Consider the following 21,670-nt stretch of genomic DNA (forward strand, 5'->3'; position numbering starts at 1 on the left):
GGAAACGCGCAGGAAGACCTCAATGCTTATTTTTGTTGATAACAGATTTATAAATGAGTCTCATTACGAATACGTCGTACGTATCGCATTGTCACATGCCTTGTAAAAATTCATAAAAATGTGACTGAGCAACTGACGAGTAACAGTGTTTCAGCGCAGATTTTCCTTGAACCCTGGTTAACAAGCAGATCTGCTGCGAGTTAGTGCAGCGCTGTCAGAATACATGCAATGCGTGCGTGTATTAGAAAACATAACGTTCTGCAGTTTATTTACTAATTGTTTAAGGCCATTTCGCGATTTTCATCATACAGTAACCAGCAACAATCACCCCTTCCTCTTCTCATCGAAGACCTGCGCTGCAGCACTAAACAGTCTCTCGCTGTTGGTGCTTGTAATGATTTTTGCGACAGTTTAAATGCTTCCACACTGCTGACGTGTGTGCTGCATAATAAAGAGAAGCCCTCTCAAACGCCACCCTCCACGCGTCGGTAGCCCCCCGGGATCGCTTGATCAGTCGGCGCCGGACCGCGAATTTAACACCATTTCAAGCATTTTATCTGCGTTATATGTTCTGTAAAATGTTCATACCGATATATCGGCGACAGGCTCATATCGGCCGATAATATCGGCAAAACAATATATTGGTCGGGCTCTATTAGAAACCACTCAAAATACCATAGCAATGGCATGGCAACACAATGAAAACACCCCAAACACCATAACAATTGCATATACACACACACGGAAAAAAAAAATCAGACACCCTAGCAACCACCAAGCGACACTTGGCAACAATTGAATAGTTATTCTAAAGAAAGCATTCTGAATACATCAGCAACTGCATTGCAACTCCTTGGCAACCACTCACAAGACCCTAGCATAATTTTCTTCAGAAAATTTAAAAATCAAGTTTAAGCATTTGAGTTCCCTATAATCATCTTAATTAATAAGACATTGTCATTAGATTGCTTTGATTGGAGCTTTTAGATTTTCTGTTGTACAAAGACTTCTCTAAAACCTTGATGCGTCATACAGTGTGTAATTTCCCTTCTCTGTTTTGTGTGTTAAGAAGCAGTTAGATAATTCATCCTACCTTATTTTCCATTAGTAATGGGTTAATGTTTAAAGTGACTCACTGTTTTTCCCCCCTTTTCTTTCTCTCTGTCATCCTGTCTTTCTTTGAAATGCACTCTTTTTGTCCTTGCCTGCCGTCTTTGATCACTGGCCAATAAACAGCCTCAGTGCTCGGAGACAAATGTAATATATTAGTGGTACGTGTTCCCTGGTGTCACCGCTTTAATTGAGAATGTCAGGCTAAAGTTAGCGCCAGGCTGAATCTCGACCTCACGTTTAATTGTGCGAGAAAGACGTGCCTAGCAGTGATGTCAGTGGCAGGAAGTGTGTGTGTATGAGATGAGTGGGGGTATGTTGAAGGCCCCCCGAGTTGCCTGAAGAACGAGCCGTCTGGACGATCAATAGATAGCTCAGTCTCCTCCAGTGATCTGTCTATTTAAGACAAAGTCTCTTTCTCCGCCGCCACAGTAATGGAATCTCAGCTAATCCCAGATACAGTACATTAACTCTTGCCTCGTCTCTCTCTCTTTCTCCTAGGTGGAAGTGGAGGTGGAGAGCATGGATAAAGCAGGAAACTTTATTGGCTGGCTTCACATCGAGGGTGTGAATTTGTCCGTCGCTCTGGTGGATAACGCCCTGTCGAAGGTCCACTTCACTGCAGAGAGAAGCTCCTACTACAAGACTCTGCTGTCTGCGGAAGAAACCGCTAGACAGAGGAAAGAGAAGGTGAGTTTGGTGGAAATCCAGCATGCCTCATGCAGACTTGGGCTCTATTCCAAAACCAACTAGGCTGCATTTTAAATCATCATTGGCTCTATTTTGGCACAAAACCTGGGCTAACACAGTAGGCAGCAGCATTATCTTTTAAGATACCTTCTTTTGGCCAAAATCTAAGGCAGCGCCAAAACCCTTTTATGGTAAGCCAGTTCACACAGTGGCCATTTTGGCAACACTCCAGACAGAGAGTTTATTCATAAGATATTAAAAGATGTTGATAATGTTCAGTCTAATTAAATATTGACTGTTACCCAATATTTATGTTGCTATGTGTTTGTTTTTTTAATGCACTAGCATCAGATACTGTTGGAATCAATTGTAGAATCTATTTGTGTCGCACACTGGGTTCCTGCCCTGTTTCAAATCAGTCCCTTACAAGTTTCCAATTAATTTAGGATGCTGCCTTTCAAGGGTATCTGCTTGTATAAACAGTAGAAATCTGGGCCGCCCACTAGGTTTTGGAACAGAGCTTCAGTCTTCACTCAGGATCAGAAATGAAAATATCCTGCCCGCATCTGACAAGCAAAGAGATTCATTACTTATTATTCCAGATATCTTCCAGCCCCACTCTGGTAATAAATATTGTCTCTTTTCTGTCCATCATGCTTTGAGCTCCTGGTGCTGAGGCCAGAGCATGTCATCCAGTGTATATGTGAACAAAGAGAATACACAAATCTGTTGTCATGTTGCATTAGTTCAGGCAGAACAAATGTTCACCGGACCTCCAAAAACAGTGGGAGTTGGAGAGAAGGCACAGGAATGAGTGTATAGCTCAGGGGGTGCCACAGGGCTATGTCTTTGGCATTATCAGTTTTGTTCTCTTCTCCCCACTAAGCTGTGATTGATGAAACCCTCTTCGTCCCTGATCTCAATCTCTCTCTTCATTTTCATTATGGCCGAAACAGCCCATGGAAAGCAACGGCCCTGGTGGGCAAACAACACTCCTGCCAGCTGTTTCTTATGTCCTCTATCCCTCATTTGACGAGAGAGAACGGCCCCGTGCTGATAACAATATGATCTACTGCCCAAGGCGGCAGAGATCGTGTTTCGGTCTTCCTTGAAAAATCCATAATTTTTTTTCATCTCTCTCTCTCTCTCATCTCAATCTCTCACCTCTACAAAATATCGCACAAAGTTCCAAAACATATAGCTGCATCTTTTTTTCAAAGGCAGTGCTATCAGCTTCCAGCTCCCGTGAAAATAGCAACCAATCTGAAATGTGCATCCATAGATCTTCCCTTCTGATTGAACTTATGCCTGGCTTAAAAAGTAAATCTTGCTTTTTTACACTCCCTTAGATATGCGCACAGACACTCGCATATGCACACTCACTTGCACACCTCTCTGCCTCAGTGTCACCTCGCTGTAAACAAAGCATGGCATGTTTTGCCCTGACACCTTGAGGAAAGCACAGTTTGACCCTTATTTCCTGTGCTGTCGCTTTCCCAGTGGGTTGGATTGACTCACTGATTTGCTGACAGTGAATCAAAGACGACAAGTTTGGTTTGTTGTGCCCCAATCTTCTGCTCTCTGACCCTGTGGCTGTCTGGAGGGGGCCACCAGCACAAGGCCACCCTGATGTGAATGTGTTTGTGGAGAGAAAAAAGTCGCCACCCATGAATTGGACAGCTGCATTGTTCTCAAAGATTGTAGATGCTGGTTGTCGGGTCTGTCCCAATCCATGCTTGAATTTTCCAGGCCACTCTGGATAATGGAAATAATTAACCCTTCAGGACAAGTGGAAGATGGAAAGGAAAGCTGAGGGGCAGCATTTATTTTCTATTGATGGCCTTCGTTTCCACCACAGCCAGATGTTGATGTTTTTTTGCATTGAGCAGTGTTTATTTTACTCGTGTTTATAGTTCCCTTGTTGGTGGATGGGGAAGTGTTAGATGTTTGCTGTGTCAGGTGTCCAGTTCAGAAAGTTACACTAATGAAATGCACTGGGTTAAGTTTCATTAAAAAGTGTTTTTTCTCACTTTTCAATGTTCTTTTATAATGAAAGAAATAAAGTGGTCCATTACTTTAGAATAGTGGTCCAGTGGCTGTAAAACTAAGTTAAAGAACCAAGGGAGACCAGGTGATTTTAATAAAGAGGAGCTTGAGGTTTAATTTTAAGAACTTAAAGTTTTCGTATTATCAGCAATTGAAAATTTTAGGCTTATATTATAGTATATTATATCGTTTTTGATTAATTTTGTTGGGGTTTTGTATCGGATCACTGAAAGATCCATGAGTTTTACCGCATCTAAGTGGGCTGTTCAAAGCCCGAATGTGCGGTTGCATGGACCAGACATCATAATCGAAAGTATCGCCATGCAAGACTAGGTCTTGATTTCTTCCCACTATTAATTCATTGTTGATGAGCAGAGACGTCTTGGTAAATCTTGCATTGTATTTGTTTACTCGTGTGCAGAAAAAGGTCTCATGAACGCTTGCACACTTTCTTTGCTCACTTTCATTTTGTCGCAGTTTCCCTATAGATTGAGGGAATGCATTTAAAAGTTCCTCTCAATATCGTGTGCCATCAGCACCAACACTGCTCTGAAATGTAAACAGTTGCTGCATGGAGATGTTAGAACACTTCTGGTTGCCGGGCAACAGAGTTATGGCTGCTGATTAGAGAGCAGTTTATGACCCAGTGTGCACCGAGCCAACCCACATTCTCGCATCTCACAACACAGGCTATTAAAAGAGCCTACTTGTAATTACAACACACCAATTATGAGGAAGCAAATCTGAAAAGTCAGCTTTCTGTTGAGAAACAAGGCCTTCTGTCATCTCATATCTAAGATTGGTCTACTTCAACCAGGCTCTGGTGGATTGACCCATGATTCTGGAAAACTGGAACAAACCAACCACTGATTACTATCCTCCCTTAGATCATCAAATCATCATTGTTCAGAACATCACTGAGCTTGTCCACCTTTTCCCCTCTTAACAGTCCCGCCGCTTCCACACTCACTCGTTTGTCTTCTTGTTCCTTCCTTTTCTAGTATTATTGGGGCATAATTCCGTCACCAGGGGTTTGATTTCAGCTCTAATAGCCTCCCCAGGCTCTCATGTGCCTTACAACACCCGTGACAGGGTTCCGCAGGGGTTGAGAAGGGCAGCCGTCTGCTTGTGACATTTAAGATTGATAAATTTGTATGGTGGGTGAATGCAGCTCAACGCCACGTGTCGTCCACATCTGAGGTCTATAATACCTGGAGAAAGGATGAGAACATAAATATAAGTCCTTTTTATACTATTAAGTTACCTCCAAATCAATCAGACTCTGGTAAAATAACATATTTGCAATTCATAGGACTCTTGTAAAAACTGATTCGGGTGGAATACACCAGCATTTAAATGAGCATCACAGAAGAAAAATGCTAACCTGACAAATGCTGGACCCCTTGTCTGCAGTGGTTTCTGAAAGAGTATTTTTGTTGCTCTTCATTTGCCTGAATCCCTCCTGTTGTGAAGGAATCTTGTTCAAGGGCCTCATCAGTGGACAGCTACACCCAATTTCAGAGGAATGTCTTTGAGTACCAGTTAGCTAGCGAGAAGCGGAACCACAGTGCAATTTTCTTTGAGACACTTGAGTGCCAAAGACAATCAAAATAAACAAATGAAACCCAAATGTGGCTAGAAATATTTAACAAGTTGTTGTTTTTTTGTTTTTTTTTTAATTTATTGACGTTGTACTAAGAGTTAGTGAGAAATCCAGATTACACTTTACTTGAAGGGGTGTGCATAAGACTGACATGACACCTTCATAATCATGACATGACACATGTCATGAATATGAAGGTTTTTTATGCATGTTTATGACAACTGTCATTAAGTTTCATTCGCTCAGTTATGTAATTTTTAATGTAAAGATGACATTGTTTGAGATGTCTTTGTTATGGGCTATGGTTAGGGGTAGGGGTAGGGTTAGGTTAGGGTTAGGTCAAATAATGTCATATTTGCATTAAAAATGACATAACTGAGCGAATGACACTTAATGACAGTTGTCATAAACATGCATAAAAAACCTTCATATTCATGACATGTGTCATGTCATGATTATGAAGGTGCCATGTCAGTCTTATGCACACCCCTTCAAGTAAAGTGTTACCGAAATCCATTGGCTTTAGTGGAAGCTTCTGTGAGTTGGCACTTTTTATCTCTGGCTAATCTGGAGCGAGCCAAGGATGAATGAAGGCAGTGGGAGGCTCAGGTCAGTCTAATGGAACCCAAGTTTTCAGACTTGCATTACTACATTAATATTTAACTTGGAGATGAAAGCGCAGTGCTCATTCTTTAAGAGTTATATTTTGTTCATGTTGAACAATGCATTTTAATTAAAGGCCGTCTTTTAATTTCCTCTGATGGAAGTGATTTCGTCCTGAAAACTGACTTGCTTGAACACACAAATATATCATAATTTCTCTGTTATTAACAAGAAAGTGGCCTAAAAGTTTTAACGCTTTTTATATCATGCTCTCTTTTTTCAGCTCCAGAATCAGTGAAGCAGTGGCTGTTTCCATGGCAATATTATAAAACGCGACAAGATAATTACATACATGCCACAGATGAGGTTATCTGAGTGCTTGAGAAAGTAAATGCTATTCTGGAGTTTTCAGGTGTTGGGTTCGCAGATTTGAATCTGAGTTTTTCCCAAACTCAATCAGATTTTATTCAGTCAGTCATCTTAAAGTACTTTATCAGAGGTGATTTCCTCACTCTGTGTGTGTGTGTGTGTGTACGTTTTTCTATCCCAGTGGGGACTTAAACCGGAATACACACCAACTCATTGGGACCGTTGAGACCTAACTTAAGGTCCTCATGGGAAAACAAGCTTGTGTGTGTAAAAGTTTTACATGTTGTTGTTTTTTTTTTCTTTAATAAATAACATGAGCTTATAAATATTTCACAATAAGACCAATAAACATGTATTAATCAAGTAAATGGGGTCTTGATTTGAGGCAGGTTATTTAGAGTGGCATCTCTCCATCTCTTTCTCTCTCTATTTCATCACGCTTGTGCCTTGAGTTGCTGTAAACTGCATTAAGTGCTGTGTAGAAATGGCACTAAAAGGGAAGTGTGTGATTATATATGTGTTTCCATTCTGTTCCTCACTCCTCTCACCACTGTCATCGTTGCCTTCTAATTTAACAAATGGAGGGCAGGCTGTGTCAGACAGGAACTACCAGAGCACTGTGGTGAATCACAGTAAGAGTTATCCAATTAGACACAGCAACTCTCCCCGGAGGCTTGCGCTAAGGCCTGCTCCGCCACAACAGGGACTTGGCCAGCTAAAGAGAGACAACAAACCTGGCAGGACTGATGTCTCTGATGTAAAACATTGGCTGTGAACACATCAGCATGCATACACAGACTCCTGAACCAATCATATTTGAGGGAGTTTCAGGCTGCACATTACTTATGGAGTTATTTAACAGTGCCTATTATCTTAAGTATTTATTTTTTTAATTTATTTGTTTGTTTTTAGTGGTTAATCTTAAATAGGGATTATCTTAGTTATCTTAAGTAGGGATTCAATCGATATTGGTTTTTTTATAACAAAAATGTGTTTATTGTGTCTGATAACAATATGCAAAACTCATGTTCACATACAATTTTTTTTTTTCTGCTTTTGACGCATCATTTGACTACAGTAAAAACACACCAAAATTAATATTAATATTATTAACATTAATTTATTTAATTGTGTTCATACTGAGATTAATACTGAATAATCTTAATAATGTGTTACTATCATTGTTATTGTAAAGGGTTCACCATAACCTTTTTGTCTTTTTGGTCACTCACTAATACACTAAAGCACGATTTTCGTTTTTTTTTTTTCGTTTTTTTTTCTGTCTTTGTCACAAAGCAGAAGTATTTTGTTAGCAGTATACAGCAGTCAGTTTTAAAAATTATTGTCTCTCATTTGGTAATCTCACAGTTAATTCCCTGGCGTGAGCGTTATCGTAACGTAATTTAATGTCCATCTTAAGAATTCATTGGATTAAGTCTTGCTGCACTCTTTTCATCGAGGTTTCCTCCATGGCAAAGTTTACTCAAGTGCTCTCCATGCCAAATCAGAACAAAACACCTTGCAGCATGAATCTTAAACAAGCAAGAAAAAGCTCTTTGCGCTCTCATGGCGTTTCTGTGGTTCCTATTCCTCATCTTGAATTCATGAACGATTGCAGTCTTCCTTGCTACATAGGAATGAGAGAGCCTCCCCTGGCAGAAGCAGTGATTATGAGCAGCGCGAAGAGTTCGTTCAGGTCACCTCTACGTTACAGATGAGCATAATCCATCCACGAACCCCTATCAGTATTCGCTGTCTTTCTGAACCTCCCCCGTGCTTAACATGGATGTTTTTGCATGGAGTGTTTTCTCGTTTTTAAACCCACGCACAAGTTTTGTTGTGCTAAATAGTTTGGCAGAACTGTAGACTGTGTTCCTGCAAATGTGCTAATAAAGATCTCTGCAACGGTTTCCATTGCAAAACAAAAGTTTGAGTATTTACGCACCCAAGTGTTCTTGGCTGGCAGGAAAGCAAATTGGGTCTTTCTGTGTCAACAAACCCTACAAAAAAGTAATTAATTCTCCTCGCACTTTTAGTAAGAAAGCTAATTAACGTTGTGGTGACACTTAGCAATGGCTTCATATATATTAGTAATAACACTCTCCTTGCCAGGCCATATGTCTTTATTTTTGCTCAAATATATGTTCCAGACTGATTGTGATATAGAGTTGAGTGCTTTTTCTATCAATACTCTCCTTGTCTGACCCGTGTATGTGAAAGAACGATGATACACAGTCCCAACCAGCGCCTGCAGTAATATTGCCAGTGTTTAGCCTGAACAATAAAAATAATAATAAAAAAAAAAGGGGTTTGGAGTCTGTCGTGGCTGGTTAATAGAAATTGTGGGTTATTCTGGTTAATTGCATGAGGTACTTTTGATCATGCAGTCATATTGTGAAGAGAAGATTATGACATTTAAGTAACAGCATGTACAGACAAGCTACAATACGGTTCAAATTAATAACATTATTTCATGAGTAGGTTTTATGGACTACATGTACCGTTACAGCATTTGTTAATCTAGGTTAATTCTAATTTTCACTTGTACTAATACGTTTTTTACATTTCAAGTTGTATAAATCGACATTATAATGTATTATGAATTAAAGGCAGAGTAAGCGATTTCTGGTAGCCAATGTTGATATTTGAAATCACCAAAACAAACACGCCCCTACCCCAAAAGGGTCTTGCCCCTATTTTGATAGCTCCGCCCCACATATATGTACGCAACCCAGGCAACGATTAGTTCTGTGAAACAAAGCAAAACCTCTGTAAAATAATCCATGTGACATCAGGGGTTCAACCATAATTATACGAAGCTACGAGAATACAGTTTTACGTCCAGCGGATATTCTCCGAAATGGCACCAAGGTGATGCGGAGGAGACGAATTGTTGAATAAAGTCGTTATTTTTTTTTCTTTTGCGCACAAAAAGTATTCTCGTAGCTTCGTATAATTGCGGTTGAACCCCTGATGCGTTGCGTTGTCTATGCAGGGTCAGACAGCTCTCAGATTCCATCAAAAATATCTTAATTTGTGTTCTGAAGACGAACGAAGGTCTTACGGGTTTGAAACGACATGAGGGTGAGTAATTAATGACAGAATTTTCATTTTTGGGTGAACTAACTCTTTAATAGTAAAAATTGGTCCCCAAACTAAAGTGTGACCAAAAGAGTTTACTGTTGGTCCATGATAACTAATGAATTAAATAGTTAGTTAGTAATACATTTACTAATGCCAGAACTTTGTCAGAGGCTAATGCTAATCAGTTATAATTTATCGTCTATAATCATGCTACGCTAAGCTAACAACAAGAACCAATTTCGCCTGCACTAAAATCTGCAATTTTCAAAATATGTTTTATAAGTTGTTCCTTTGCACCCAACTTAAGTGCCACTAGAAAAAAAAGTGCAAAATTCTGTGGGGAATTGTGTCCTATAGAGAAGCTGTGCCTCTTGGGAAATTCGTCTGTATGTTTTGATATATGTTCACCAATACCGGTTTTGCTTTGTGTTAGAATGTGTGTTTGTGTGTTGACATTAGGTGCTCTCTGCTTGCTTACCACAGTACAGGGCAAGAAAAAGATCATCTCTCATCACACAAAGGGCAAAAGCTGAGAAGGGCTATTCCATACATCTCATGGATTATTTAAGATGTGCATTTCTGCATAGAAAATGGGCTTGGGTCATCTACTCCTAACACACGCACACTTCACATACACACCACCACATAAGCAATTCTTAACAGGCCTGAAGGCAAGCCATGGCTCTTGATAACCACACACTCACGTTTTTCACAAATCTTCTGGTGCAGTTTCAGCAGTCTGTCACAACTCGCCTCAGCAGAAATCATAAAAGAAAAAAAAATCATAAATAAATAATTTACGTTGTTTTGAAATTCTAGTGATATCTAATATCTAGATATCTATAAATATCTATTGATATTTTCTATCTTGTAACCCTAAATGTAACCCTCAGATAAACCTTTTTGCATTTTGAGATTTTCATTGAGGCATTTTTAATATTTCATTTAGCCGTTTTCCCTATTTGGTCCTCATTTTGTAGGCAAACCTTGACCCGCACACACATTTACTCACACACTTCCTCTTGCAGGCATGCAAGCGTGAGGATCTTTGAACACTTAACCTCAATGCCAGCTTGAAGGAGAGCCAGCGAGTGCATACATGGGCAGACAGGATGTAGTGACACACCGGCCGTGTAAATACTCAATCTGCACAGACACAAAAATCCATCCACATTGAGACGGATTGTCAGGCATCTGCATACATGCAGGATGACATCTAGCTCACGCTGCACTTCTAATGCTCATAGGCACACATATATACAGGCTTGTGCAAACACAAGATGTCACCCTGACTGTGTGTCCTTGGCCGTTCCATAGCCCCCCTCCTCTCGTTTATGGGATAACCCTCTAGGCTCTTGATGGACACTCTTTTAGGCAGGCTTGTGGTTCACCCGTGCAGAAAGAAGGCCATAACACTTCCTCTAGTCCCATTGTCATGGGGGAAGCATGATGTATGCGTGTTTGCCTTTTCAGACTGTAATTAAATATGACATTGTGAATTGCATTACTGCAGATGAACACATGCTTGGATACGCAGGCAGAGAACAGAACAAATGATTGTGTTTGCAACCGCTGCATATAGGGCTCTTGGGCTGTTGTTGTTTTGTTTTCTTTTTTTTTTTAGGGGTTTCCTATGCGTATAAGGTTGAAGGACATTTGCACCTCGAGGGAGACTGCAGACCAAGAACGGCCATTTTTCTGCCTGAGTTGATGGCAGTTGTGATTCCAGTCGGGTTCTGCAATGTCAGTGAAGAGGTCTGCTTGCAGTTGGCAAATCTGTGTATCCAAAGCACTGGAAGTCAGTGGACAGGGCCAGATTTTTCTGATGGTTTAAAGCTAATGTTAAATCATAATAGACCATATTAAGTTAATAAACATTCCTGTGCGCGAGTCATTGATTTATACTTTTTGTTATATATATATATATATATATATGTGCGTGTATGCAAAGAGATTAAAATTTAACAAAAATAATTGACAATGCTCTATATTTTTTTTACAATATTCAAGGTATGACACAATGTGTTTAGAGCTGCATTAAACAATGGTACAAATATAAGTCTTATGTGCACATTCATGTTTTCAGTTTTAATTTAAATACGGAAATTCGGTGTCTGGATGGTTGGATGGACAGATAGGTGGGTGGAAGGATGGATAGATGGGTGGACAGATAAGATGAATAGGTGAAGGGTTGATGGATGGACAAGATGATGGATGGGTAGATGGATGGGTGGATGATTGGATAGGTGCGTGGGTGGATTGATATTGAAAAATAGGTAGTAAGCCAGGTTCCCCATTCTTGATTTCTACCTCTGATTTGTTTGAATTTTTTTTCCTGAAGGTTCCAAAAATATTCTTTTCATTTGCACTCTTGGTGACAGTATATTCTAATATTGTAGTAAATAGAGTCCCTCTGTCTCTGCAGCCTGGGGATATGACAGTAAAGGAATACATAAACTGTCTACTTGTCCTTTAAATTCAGCAGTATTTAGATCTAAAAGTCACTTGCTCTGAGATCCACACACTCTGTGTGTGTGTGTGTGTGTGTGTGCATCTGTGCGATGAATGAGATTGCATTTCTGCTCCTTCCAAGTACACAGGCATGGCATTTTCCTCTAGCCTGCTGACATTTGCTCCTTTTTGGGATTACAAATTCTCCACCGCCAAAACGTTTAGTACCCTCAACTCGACTGTCGCTTCAGGTGTCCTCTCTAATCGCCTGACAGTAATTAAAAAGAGTGGACCTTCTCTTGTGCGCGCCCACTAACATTTGCGGAGAGCAGACGCTCCTGACTGTGTCTTTGATGCTTTTTGGCGGTGGGACGTCCCTTCTTTCCTGGCTAATAAATGCTAAATATTTGTTTCTTGCTGGCAGAGTTTGCTGCCATCCTTTTTGTTTCAGAATCATCGTGTCATTCCAACCCTTCTCACGTCTGGTCCATTACCAGACTCCAGCGGCGTTACAGCTGCTTTTTACAGTGGAGTCTTTTATGTGATAGCTTCCCTTAATCAATTTAAACTCATCTACAGTCTACCTTCTAAACCGAGACAAATTTTCAGAGGATTTGTCTTATTTGGATCAAGTGTATTGAGCTTCTCGCAACAACGTTGTCCAGAAATGCGTCTGAAGCCTCCTGGGCCTAAAACCCGTCATTATACGGCAAGATAAGACCACCTCAGAGAACCCATGCTTTCAGCGGCTTTCTCTCGCTATTTCCACCTGTGTTTCTCTCTTTCTCAGGTCACTGTGGCTCTTTCTCTGTGTCATGCACACACAAACCCCTGAGAGAGAACAGTAGACCGGTTTAAGCCGGCAGTTCTAGGGTTGGGGATTCAGCTAACGCTACAGCTAACGGCTCATCAATTTTCTTTATTACCTGCTCTGGGGGAAAAAACGAAGTCTTCAGTGCAGGAAGAGGCTATTCTTAGATCTGCTGCAAATTTCCCTCCTAAATGTATCCATTCACTCTCCCACCTGTTTTTACACTCTTGTTCCCTGCTTTTTCTCCTTGCAAAGCTGCTCTTCTGTTCATTCAGATTTCTGATTTATTTGCTGCGCTTTGTTTGTAAGCAAAATGGCTGCAAGCATCTTGTGTGTGGACTGTTGTGAGGAAAAAATTTGTTTTTTTTTGCGACTCCAGGGGCTTCAATTGCCATCATCTCAGTCTGCATTTAGTAATAGGTTTGTAATGGATGAATTTTTACAGAAATGTTCTGGGTTCAATACAAGTTAAGTGCCGTCAACTGTATCTGTGACATGCTGTCGATTTACTATGGAAAATAATTGTGACTTTTTCCTCGGGTTGTAAAAATAAGCAGAAATTGCAGTAATACACTTGCAAACAGAGTTTCTGAAGCCAGGCATTGCTCCACAATAGTAAACACACTGAATATAAAAAGTTTTGTAAGTTTAAAAGACTTTAACATTTTGTGTTTAAACTGTTGCCTACAGATTTCAGAAATCCCTGATAATTTGTCCAAATTATATAATAAACAAAACATAACAGCATATATTTTAATGTTTTTTTTTAATTAAAATTATTTTATTTTATTTTATTTCAAAAAGAATGTAACACATGAAAAAGTAACTTTGTCTCACAACCCTTAAGGTAAAATGGTAGCAATTTGTTTAACAAATAATAATCATTTACATTTATTAGCATATGCTAATAAATATTTAGCATATTTAGCATATGCTTTTATCCTAAACACCTTACAAATGAGGAATACAAGAGATGTATCATAAGGAGGCAATAATGCAAGTGCTAGCAATGCAAGTTTTCAAACATTGTCCAGAACAGTACAAGTTCGATGGAGGGATATTAGTATAGTGATTTTTATTTGATTTTACGAACTACAAAGTCAATATTAATCAACAGCATGTCACATGCTGTCCATAGAGCTTAACTTGAATCTGAAAGAATATTTTAATCAAATTGTGTTTTGTTTTTTGTTTTCTCCCCATCTTTTTGTCATTTTGTATGTTTTTGATGTGATTCCCTCAAGGCTTCAGTGTTATATCTGTCATTGAATGCAGGCAAGTGTGGCGGTTATATTATTTGTGTTTGTTTGTGTACTTGTTCACTCGGGTGCTTTCATGCGTGTGTTTCTGTTCGTTCTTTGACATCCCATCGCCTGAAGAGTTGTAGTGGGCCCTTATGTTAAGACCCCTCAGCATCAATCACACACAGCTCCCTTCCATTGTCCCTGACCATCAGTCTCTCATGACGACCCCTCCTGACCCCCGTGGACCTGTGGGTTTAACATCCAGACATAAATCTGACCGTGCCGGCCTGTGCACAAAGCCATTTTGGGTTGTGGTTACAGAACGCCACAGGCTCATTGACAGAAGGAGCCATTTCTTCAACAGGAAAGCAAATGGGCTCTTTTTCATGTGCTGTCAGTGTTTGTTGGGGCAGAGAGTGAAAGGAAGTGGCTCAGAGCCTGTCGGCTTCTGCGATTCTATTAAACACGGCAGCACATGGCCAGGACTGCACTCCACACTCACACAGGAAACTCAATCAAGAATCGATCAGAATGAATCTGAATCAAATTATGGTGTCAGATTCACCTGACAACTTCCTGTTTTCAGTAAGTCAGAGTGATGGCTCACCATTTGAATGTTTTAAAGGGATAGTTCACCCAATGCTGAAAAATGCTGACATGATTCATTCACCCTCCAGTTGTTTCAAACTCATGTTTCCTTCCGTGGAACAAAAAATTTATTTTTGAAGGTTGAACTCTCTTTTCTGTGCAGTTACAACAAATGCCTCAATGAGGACACAAAATATGTCATATGATAACTTTGTGAGTTTTACGTTTAAGTCTTGACGACATCACTTTAGATTTCCTTGGCATGTTTATGCAGTAGCAATGTCTGATTCATGATTGGATCAGGTTTCTTTTTTTTAGTCATTAGTTCAGAATCAGTTGGTTCAAGCAAAACCATGTGAAGTTTTTCAATGAATAACGGCTTAATTTTGCTACTTTTCTTGCACAAATCCGTTGGGCAACCTCAGAAGACTTAAAATATCGTGCATGAGTTGTATGGGCCACTTCTGTGATACTTTTAAGGTGCTTTTTGTCATTTTTGAAGCCTGAATAATTCTTCAAAATATCAACTTTTGTGATCCTTGCAATAAAGTAAGTCATACAGGTTTGGTATGACATGCAGGTAAATAAATGATACCAATTTTCATTTTTGGTTGAACTCTTTCTTTAACGTGCACTTTTCCTTTTGAATGCAGAGTTCTAGAGTGATTACTTTCTCTTTACTCAAACAGACAGGCATTTTGTCTACCCTGAAGGAGTCACACTGTTACGTAAACACGTACTCGGGCTTCACTTCCTCTTTTCATCTTTCTCTCATGCACTTCTCTTTCTCTCTCCCAGCATGCAACTCCCTTTTCTCAGTATTCCCTCTCTCTCTCTCTCTCTCTCTCTCATTTGTACCATGGGCTTGCAGCCAGCCATGTTGTTTGAGTGTGTGTATGTGTGTGGGATGTGACTGGTTTTAGTGGGCTACCAGGCCTCCTTCAGGATGTATGTGTCCCCCTGAAGAGCGGCTGTCAATGTCAGTCCAATTTTACTCTCTTTGTCATCTTTCCTCCTTTTTACTATCTGGCTCCTCAGCATCTCTGTGTGTAAAGACCGCTAAACGCCCATGTTTGTCAGATGCAAGCGAGTCGATGAGCAAAGCTTCGAGAGGTGGAATATTCGATCTGAGAAAACGAAGAGGCTGCTTTTCAAGAGATAAACAGTAGCCATGACAACCCGGCATCAAGACATGTTGGGTTAAATAAACTTGATTATTTTGCTTTTAATATGCACACGTTTGTGTGTGCTGATTCCTTTGCAGAAAGAAACGCATTACGCAATTATCAGTTTATTTGATAAATGGATTTGTGTGAAGTAGACTTCACTTGAATTTCACGTCCTTTCCGGAAGCCCTCTGTCATGACTGAGTCTGATTAAAACATATGTCGCATGTGGTTGTTTCATGCGGTGAAGTGTGGGCAGACAGTAGGTAGGCAGGATAGCTGGAAATAAGCCGCTTTAAATAGCTCTGCTTCTAGTCTTTACGGCAAATGAATACTGATTTAGAGGGCTTTTATTTTTTATTTTCCTCAGCTTTGTACAAACATCAGGAGGTTTGTTCAGAATGGAATATTAGAACTCCTCCAGTGCATTCGATTCTTTGAATACATTTTCCTTGCATTGGAAAAAAAAATTTTGCATCTAAGTACAGGCAGAATAGTTGTTAAACAGCTGTATTGTAGCTTTAATACACTTGCTGGTGCTTTAAAGTTGGCATGAAATGGTAATTCACCTTATCTCTTTTCTAATGAAAGTTTTTGATTATATTGTGAACAATTCATCCATGCATGTTTCATTTATTTTATTTATTTTGACCTCGTAAACTCAATCTTCCAGTGAAACTATATACTTTACTCGTTACGTATGCTCCAATCATTTAGTCTGCTTAAACCCGCCTCTTACTATCGACTGCGAACTTGCATTCAGATCTGCCTTCAATCTAAACAACTGATGAATAGAACCAAGTCCCATCCTGTATTTTCATCTTTTCATTAAAGGGGTCCTATTATGCTTTTTCACTTTTTTAAATTTTAGTCAGTGTGTAGTGTGTATGTTTGGGCATAAAAAAGATCTAGAAAGTTGCAAATCTCAAAGTCCACTCCAAAGGGAGATTTTTCGTTTTTTAAAAATCCCTTTTCAAGAACTACAACGAACGGCTCGTTTGAACTACAGCGTTTGTTTTCCGGGCTTTGTGATATCACATAGCGGCTCATTGGAATATCATTACAAATAATTCCCGCCTAAAGAAATTAGAATGGTTGGGGGGTGGGGAGGGGCGAGGTTGTGGTTAGAACGCTTGGTTGAGTGAGTGCATCAGACGAGACGATGAAGAAGAAGTGCTGCTGCAGAGTTAGTGCATCAGAGAAAACGAAGAAGAAGAGAAGCTGTGCTGTAGCTTCATCAAGACTTTGTAAAAGAGCATAATAGGACCCCTTTAATCCATTATACTCAAATATGCATCACAATATGAACTAAATTTCCTGTTGCTACTACAATTACATCCCAATTTTGAAGGAGGATGAATTTACAGGTGCAATTCAGTGTGCTGAAACCCTTTCAACTTTAAGTCAGCTTTTTGGTGTTTAAAAGTGCCCAGGTGGCATGGCACTTTGGGAATCAACAGCTGCAAGATGTCAGCATGCAGGGACTATTAACCAGATTATTCTGGTGACTATGCGTTTTGCGTACGTCATGTTTCCTTTAACAACATTGTCATCTTTTTGCAGTCTTCCTCTAATAGCTGTGTGAAGTCAGCATTGGAGCAGAAAGTCTGAGTGTTGTGTAAGGCCCATATGCTGCCGTGTTTCCCGGAGGGCATCATCTGTGCGGGTGGGGAGCCGCGACATGCATGCCAGACCCCCTCAGAACCAGGCTGGCTTTTTTGCTCAAACAGGCTTCATTTCCATAGTTACTTCCCACAGAAATGGCGTTAAACCGCTTAGCACATGTTTAAGCATTCTGACACCAACGCCGCTGCAACCAGGGCCAGAGTTTCTGGTGATTTCTTACCTTTACCGTGCAGGAATGTCAGGCTGGTGGGAGTTTGTAACGGCTGATAGGAGGGCGGTGACATTAGCAGTGTAAGCCGCGGTATAAGCCGCGCAACCGCCACTGCATCCGAACAGCTGCTGTCGGTGATATGAGGCTGAAGAGAAGCTCCCTGCATGCTGACATCTTGCAGCTGTTGATTCCCAAAGTGCCATGCCACCTGGGCACTTTTAATGCATAAATTTATCCGTTAAGTAACCACATCCAAGACTCTACGTCCACCTCTGCTCCACATACCCCTCCCCTCTGTGTTTCACCCAACATCACCCCATCCTATGTTGGTTGGGTCAGAAAACGCTGCATTTATCCAGCTTACATTTTTCTGTGTTTACAGATGAGTGTACGACCGAATGTGTGATTATGCTAAGTGAGTTTATAGCGCCAGCTCAGTGTTTGCAGGTTAAGTGAATGCTGACAGTGTAGGTCACTTAGTTGATGTGTTTGTCAGCATCCCTGAGTAGATTGATGTGGACTTTGGGACGTGATGGATGATCGGTCTGCCCTTTGTCACTGTATGGACCCGTGTGTTTGAGTCCATTTGAATCAGAAAAAGTGTGACAGTGAAATCCAAGAGTGTTGTTTTTTTTCTTGTGTCTAGTGCAGGGGTAGGCAAGTTCGGTCCTAGAGAGCCGCAGTCCTGCAGAGTTCAGCTCCAACCCTAATCAAACACACCTGAACAAGCTAATCAATGTCTTTAGGATTACTAAGGCTATAGGCAGGTGAGTGTTTTTTTTTCAGGGTTGGAGCTGAACTCTCTAGGACCGAACTTGCCTACCCCTGGTCTAGTGTAATGGTGCTTTACAGTCATATTAGCATGAAACTTTTTTTTTTGAAAATTTTCTCTCATTAAGCAGACACGTGTTTACCTGGAAAATATGTGTAAGCTTTCACTGGTAGTTCTCGTTTTAATGCCTCGCGATTGATGTGGAATTGCTCAGGCACTTAGAAGCATTCAGACATGTTAACACAGCTACATATGGACATGAAGTCGAAAGTGTGAATGGCATGCTAACGTCTTCAAGCATATGAAGCTCTGGGTGTTTTTCCCCAATACCTCCCTCAGACTAGAAAAGCTTACTAGAAAGCTGATTAGATTTCAGAATGCATTACTGGACATGCCATTTTAACATTTTCTTTTGGCCAATGAATGTCTGGTCATATGACGTGATCATTGAAATCGATGCATTTGCAGTGTAAATGTGTTTAATACCTCCCATCCTACAGTACATTGGTGCACTACCCCATTAGTACTTGGCTTCGCCCTTATAGGTGTTATTAGCATGCAAAATAGCGAAACATTTCTGTCATTTACTGTAGCTGGATCCCATGTCCTGCTTAGATGCGAGCGTGTGCCGGGGTCAGAGGTTGTAGCTGTCAGATGTCAGTCAGGAGGAGTTCAAAAGAGTAAGGCTTAGTGATGTTGTCAATCATGGATCTTTTCACATTGATTTTCTTTTTCTCTCTCTCTCTCTCTCTCTCTCTCTCTCTCTCTCTCCCTCGCTCTTCTTCTTCCCCCAGTCCTCTAAGGGTGCGCATTGCCATGCATGCTAATCTGCTTCACGTCTTAGTTGCGAGCAGAATATGATTGCATTCCATCTGCTTTTATGTATATATTTAAGCAGTATCAATTAAATTTTTGTATTTGTATAGTGCTTTTCAAAATACACATTGTTTTAAGGCAGTGTGTAAAAGCTGTGCACTCTGATGTTGATAAATGGGGCATTGCACTTTAAAGGAGCGACACTGGAAACAGGCACATATTGATCCAATGCAATCATTTTATTCTGGAAGATGCTCTAAATACTTGCACTTATTTATTTGTTTAATTTAATTAATTGATTTATTTATTTTATATTATGCTAATACAAATAGCCACTTCAGGACGTGGTTGAGTGTCTCTCAACATGCCATTATCACATCATGGCACTATTGATTTTTATTTTTTTTTCTAAATGGAAAAAAAAAAATATTGCATTTATTTATTTATTGTAAATATAAATTAATTTATTATTTATTTATGCAATGCTGTATTTTTATTTGCATTTTTAAATTATATTTGTTTTAATAGCATATGTAGAAATCTATAAACGGGCTTTAATTTGGGTAATTATATTTAAGTGTAGGTGGAAGGGGATTGGAGATAAATGTCATGTTACCTAGGGTGAAAAATGACCCCCAGATTCTAGAGTTCCTCCACACCTAAAATTCTAATTTAAGTCTTCCCAATTTCAGTTGTCTTCTGCAAAACACACCCAAGGTCTTGTATTTGTGATGAATGCATGCTAAATCTTCTCAGAAGATAAAAACAAACTCAAAATCGTTTGTGAAAACAGTCGTTTGTGATGTCATCTTGAAGAATGTGAAACAGCTTTGACAAAACCTTTTCTGTTTGGATCATTCTCTTGTGGTTGCATACTTGTATCTATATCAGGGTTGTTACATTTGCATTGCATTTCTGCAGTGGTTGAATCATTAGTTTGATAATGTATATAGACAGCATATCCATCCGCAAATGGAGGTGTTGATTCTGGTGTAAAAAAGCATTCGACATAAAGGCATGTCTGTCTTGTTAGTCATTCCATACTGCTAATAGCTTCATCAATATGCACAGACGAATCGAGCAGACGAGCATCATGGGTCGTAGACCTTAATTGACTCAACTAAAACACCCTGATTATGTATCCCACCTCTCCGATTACCATTCCGTTTTTCTTGTGGTGCCTGTATAGTCCAGCATTGCATAACCCACATATTCAGCTGTATTCGAGATGGGCCTGTTCAGAATTGGTGGGAGGAGCTAAAGTGGTGTGTCTCATGAAATCCATCTGCAAACTTCTTGTCCTCCTGGATAACCTTCGTAGATTTTTAGAAGTTTCCAGGTGTGGTAGACAAAAAAAAACTCCACAAAAATTATATATAATTTTTATTTTGTTTTTATTTGTCATATGCCTTATTATGCACATTATTCTATTGTTATATGTTGACATGCTTTTGAGGATGAACTTGACCTTCAGCCTCCACATCCCAGTCACCATCTGTGTTTCCAACCAGTAGAGACAAATAAATATGGCTACGTTTACACTTGGCATTAACATGCGATCACCGTGATCTGATCAAGCAGATCGGATCATCAGTAGTGCTGCACGATTATGACAAAAATCATAATTGTCGATTATTCCCTTGAAATTGTAATTGCGATTATTAATTACGATTATCACAATTTACATTGAATGATGTTTATACCATTGTTTGATGCAACTGCATGCCGCATTTTTATATGAAAATAAACAAGCTGTAAACACTCTGGTTTCTTTCTTCTTTAAATTATAAGAAAAAAAAAAAATGAAATGATATTGTTATACTAAAACTAAAATTTAAATAATGGGAAAAACCCTTAAGATAGATAACATGTAGAAAGAAAGAAAACGCATCTTAAGCACGCAGAATAACATAAGAGGACTTTGAACGATTAATTGCCGCTTTGAACAATTACGTAATTGTGGCATCCATAATTGTAATCGTGATTAGAAATTCGATTAATTGTGCAGCCCTAATCATCAGTCAATCAGGACACGGAGCGTTTACACTTGGCAACATCAGCTGACTTCTCGATCTGGATAACTGATCGGATCAGTATTTCCCGCGCAATATTTAAATAAGTCTGCGGTGCAAAGTCAACCTGAAGTGGTGGGTTTTCTTTTGAAAACTATTTTCAGTCGTGGGACATTTTACAAATCAAAATAAATGTACGAGTCTCACTAGCGCTCTGTTCTTCCGACAGATCGGGAGAGAGGGGGTGGCGTTTTGCGTGATGTCGACCTGCAAATGCAGACACGATGGCTGGATTGCGTTTACATTACACTGAGATCCGATCACAATGCGTCCTCGACTACCTCTGGACCAGGACACGCTGATCGGATAACATTCCAATCAGAAGCGCGTTTACACTTGTCTTTTCAATGTGTATGTGGACAACATCCGGATACAGGTCGCATGTTAATGCCAAGTGTAAACGCAGCC

General features: G+C 39.9%; 1 protein-coding gene across 1 annotated transcript in view; it reads left to right on the top strand.

Annotated features, from left to right (window-relative positions):
* The window catches only part of LOC107732977 (staphylococcal nuclease domain-containing protein 1-like), a 191,768-nt gene that overhangs the window by 133,039 nt on the left and 37,059 nt on the right, over window positions 1–21,670 (top strand). The window contains exons 17-18 of the mRNA XM_016544462.1: window positions 1,612–1,800; window positions 18,682–18,689. Coding sequence (XP_016399948.1) covers window positions 1,612–1,800; window positions 18,682–18,689 — 197 coding nt within the window. The remainder of the gene's footprint in view (window positions 1–1,611; window positions 1,801–18,681; window positions 18,690–21,670) is intronic.

Source organism: Sinocyclocheilus rhinocerous, unplaced genomic scaffold (assembly GCF_001515625.1).
Source record: "Sinocyclocheilus rhinocerous isolate Xijiao unplaced genomic scaffold, SAMN03320098_v1.1 scaffold400, whole genome shotgun sequence".
NCBI lineage: Eukaryota > Metazoa > Chordata > Actinopteri > Cypriniformes > Cyprinidae > Sinocyclocheilus > Sinocyclocheilus rhinocerous.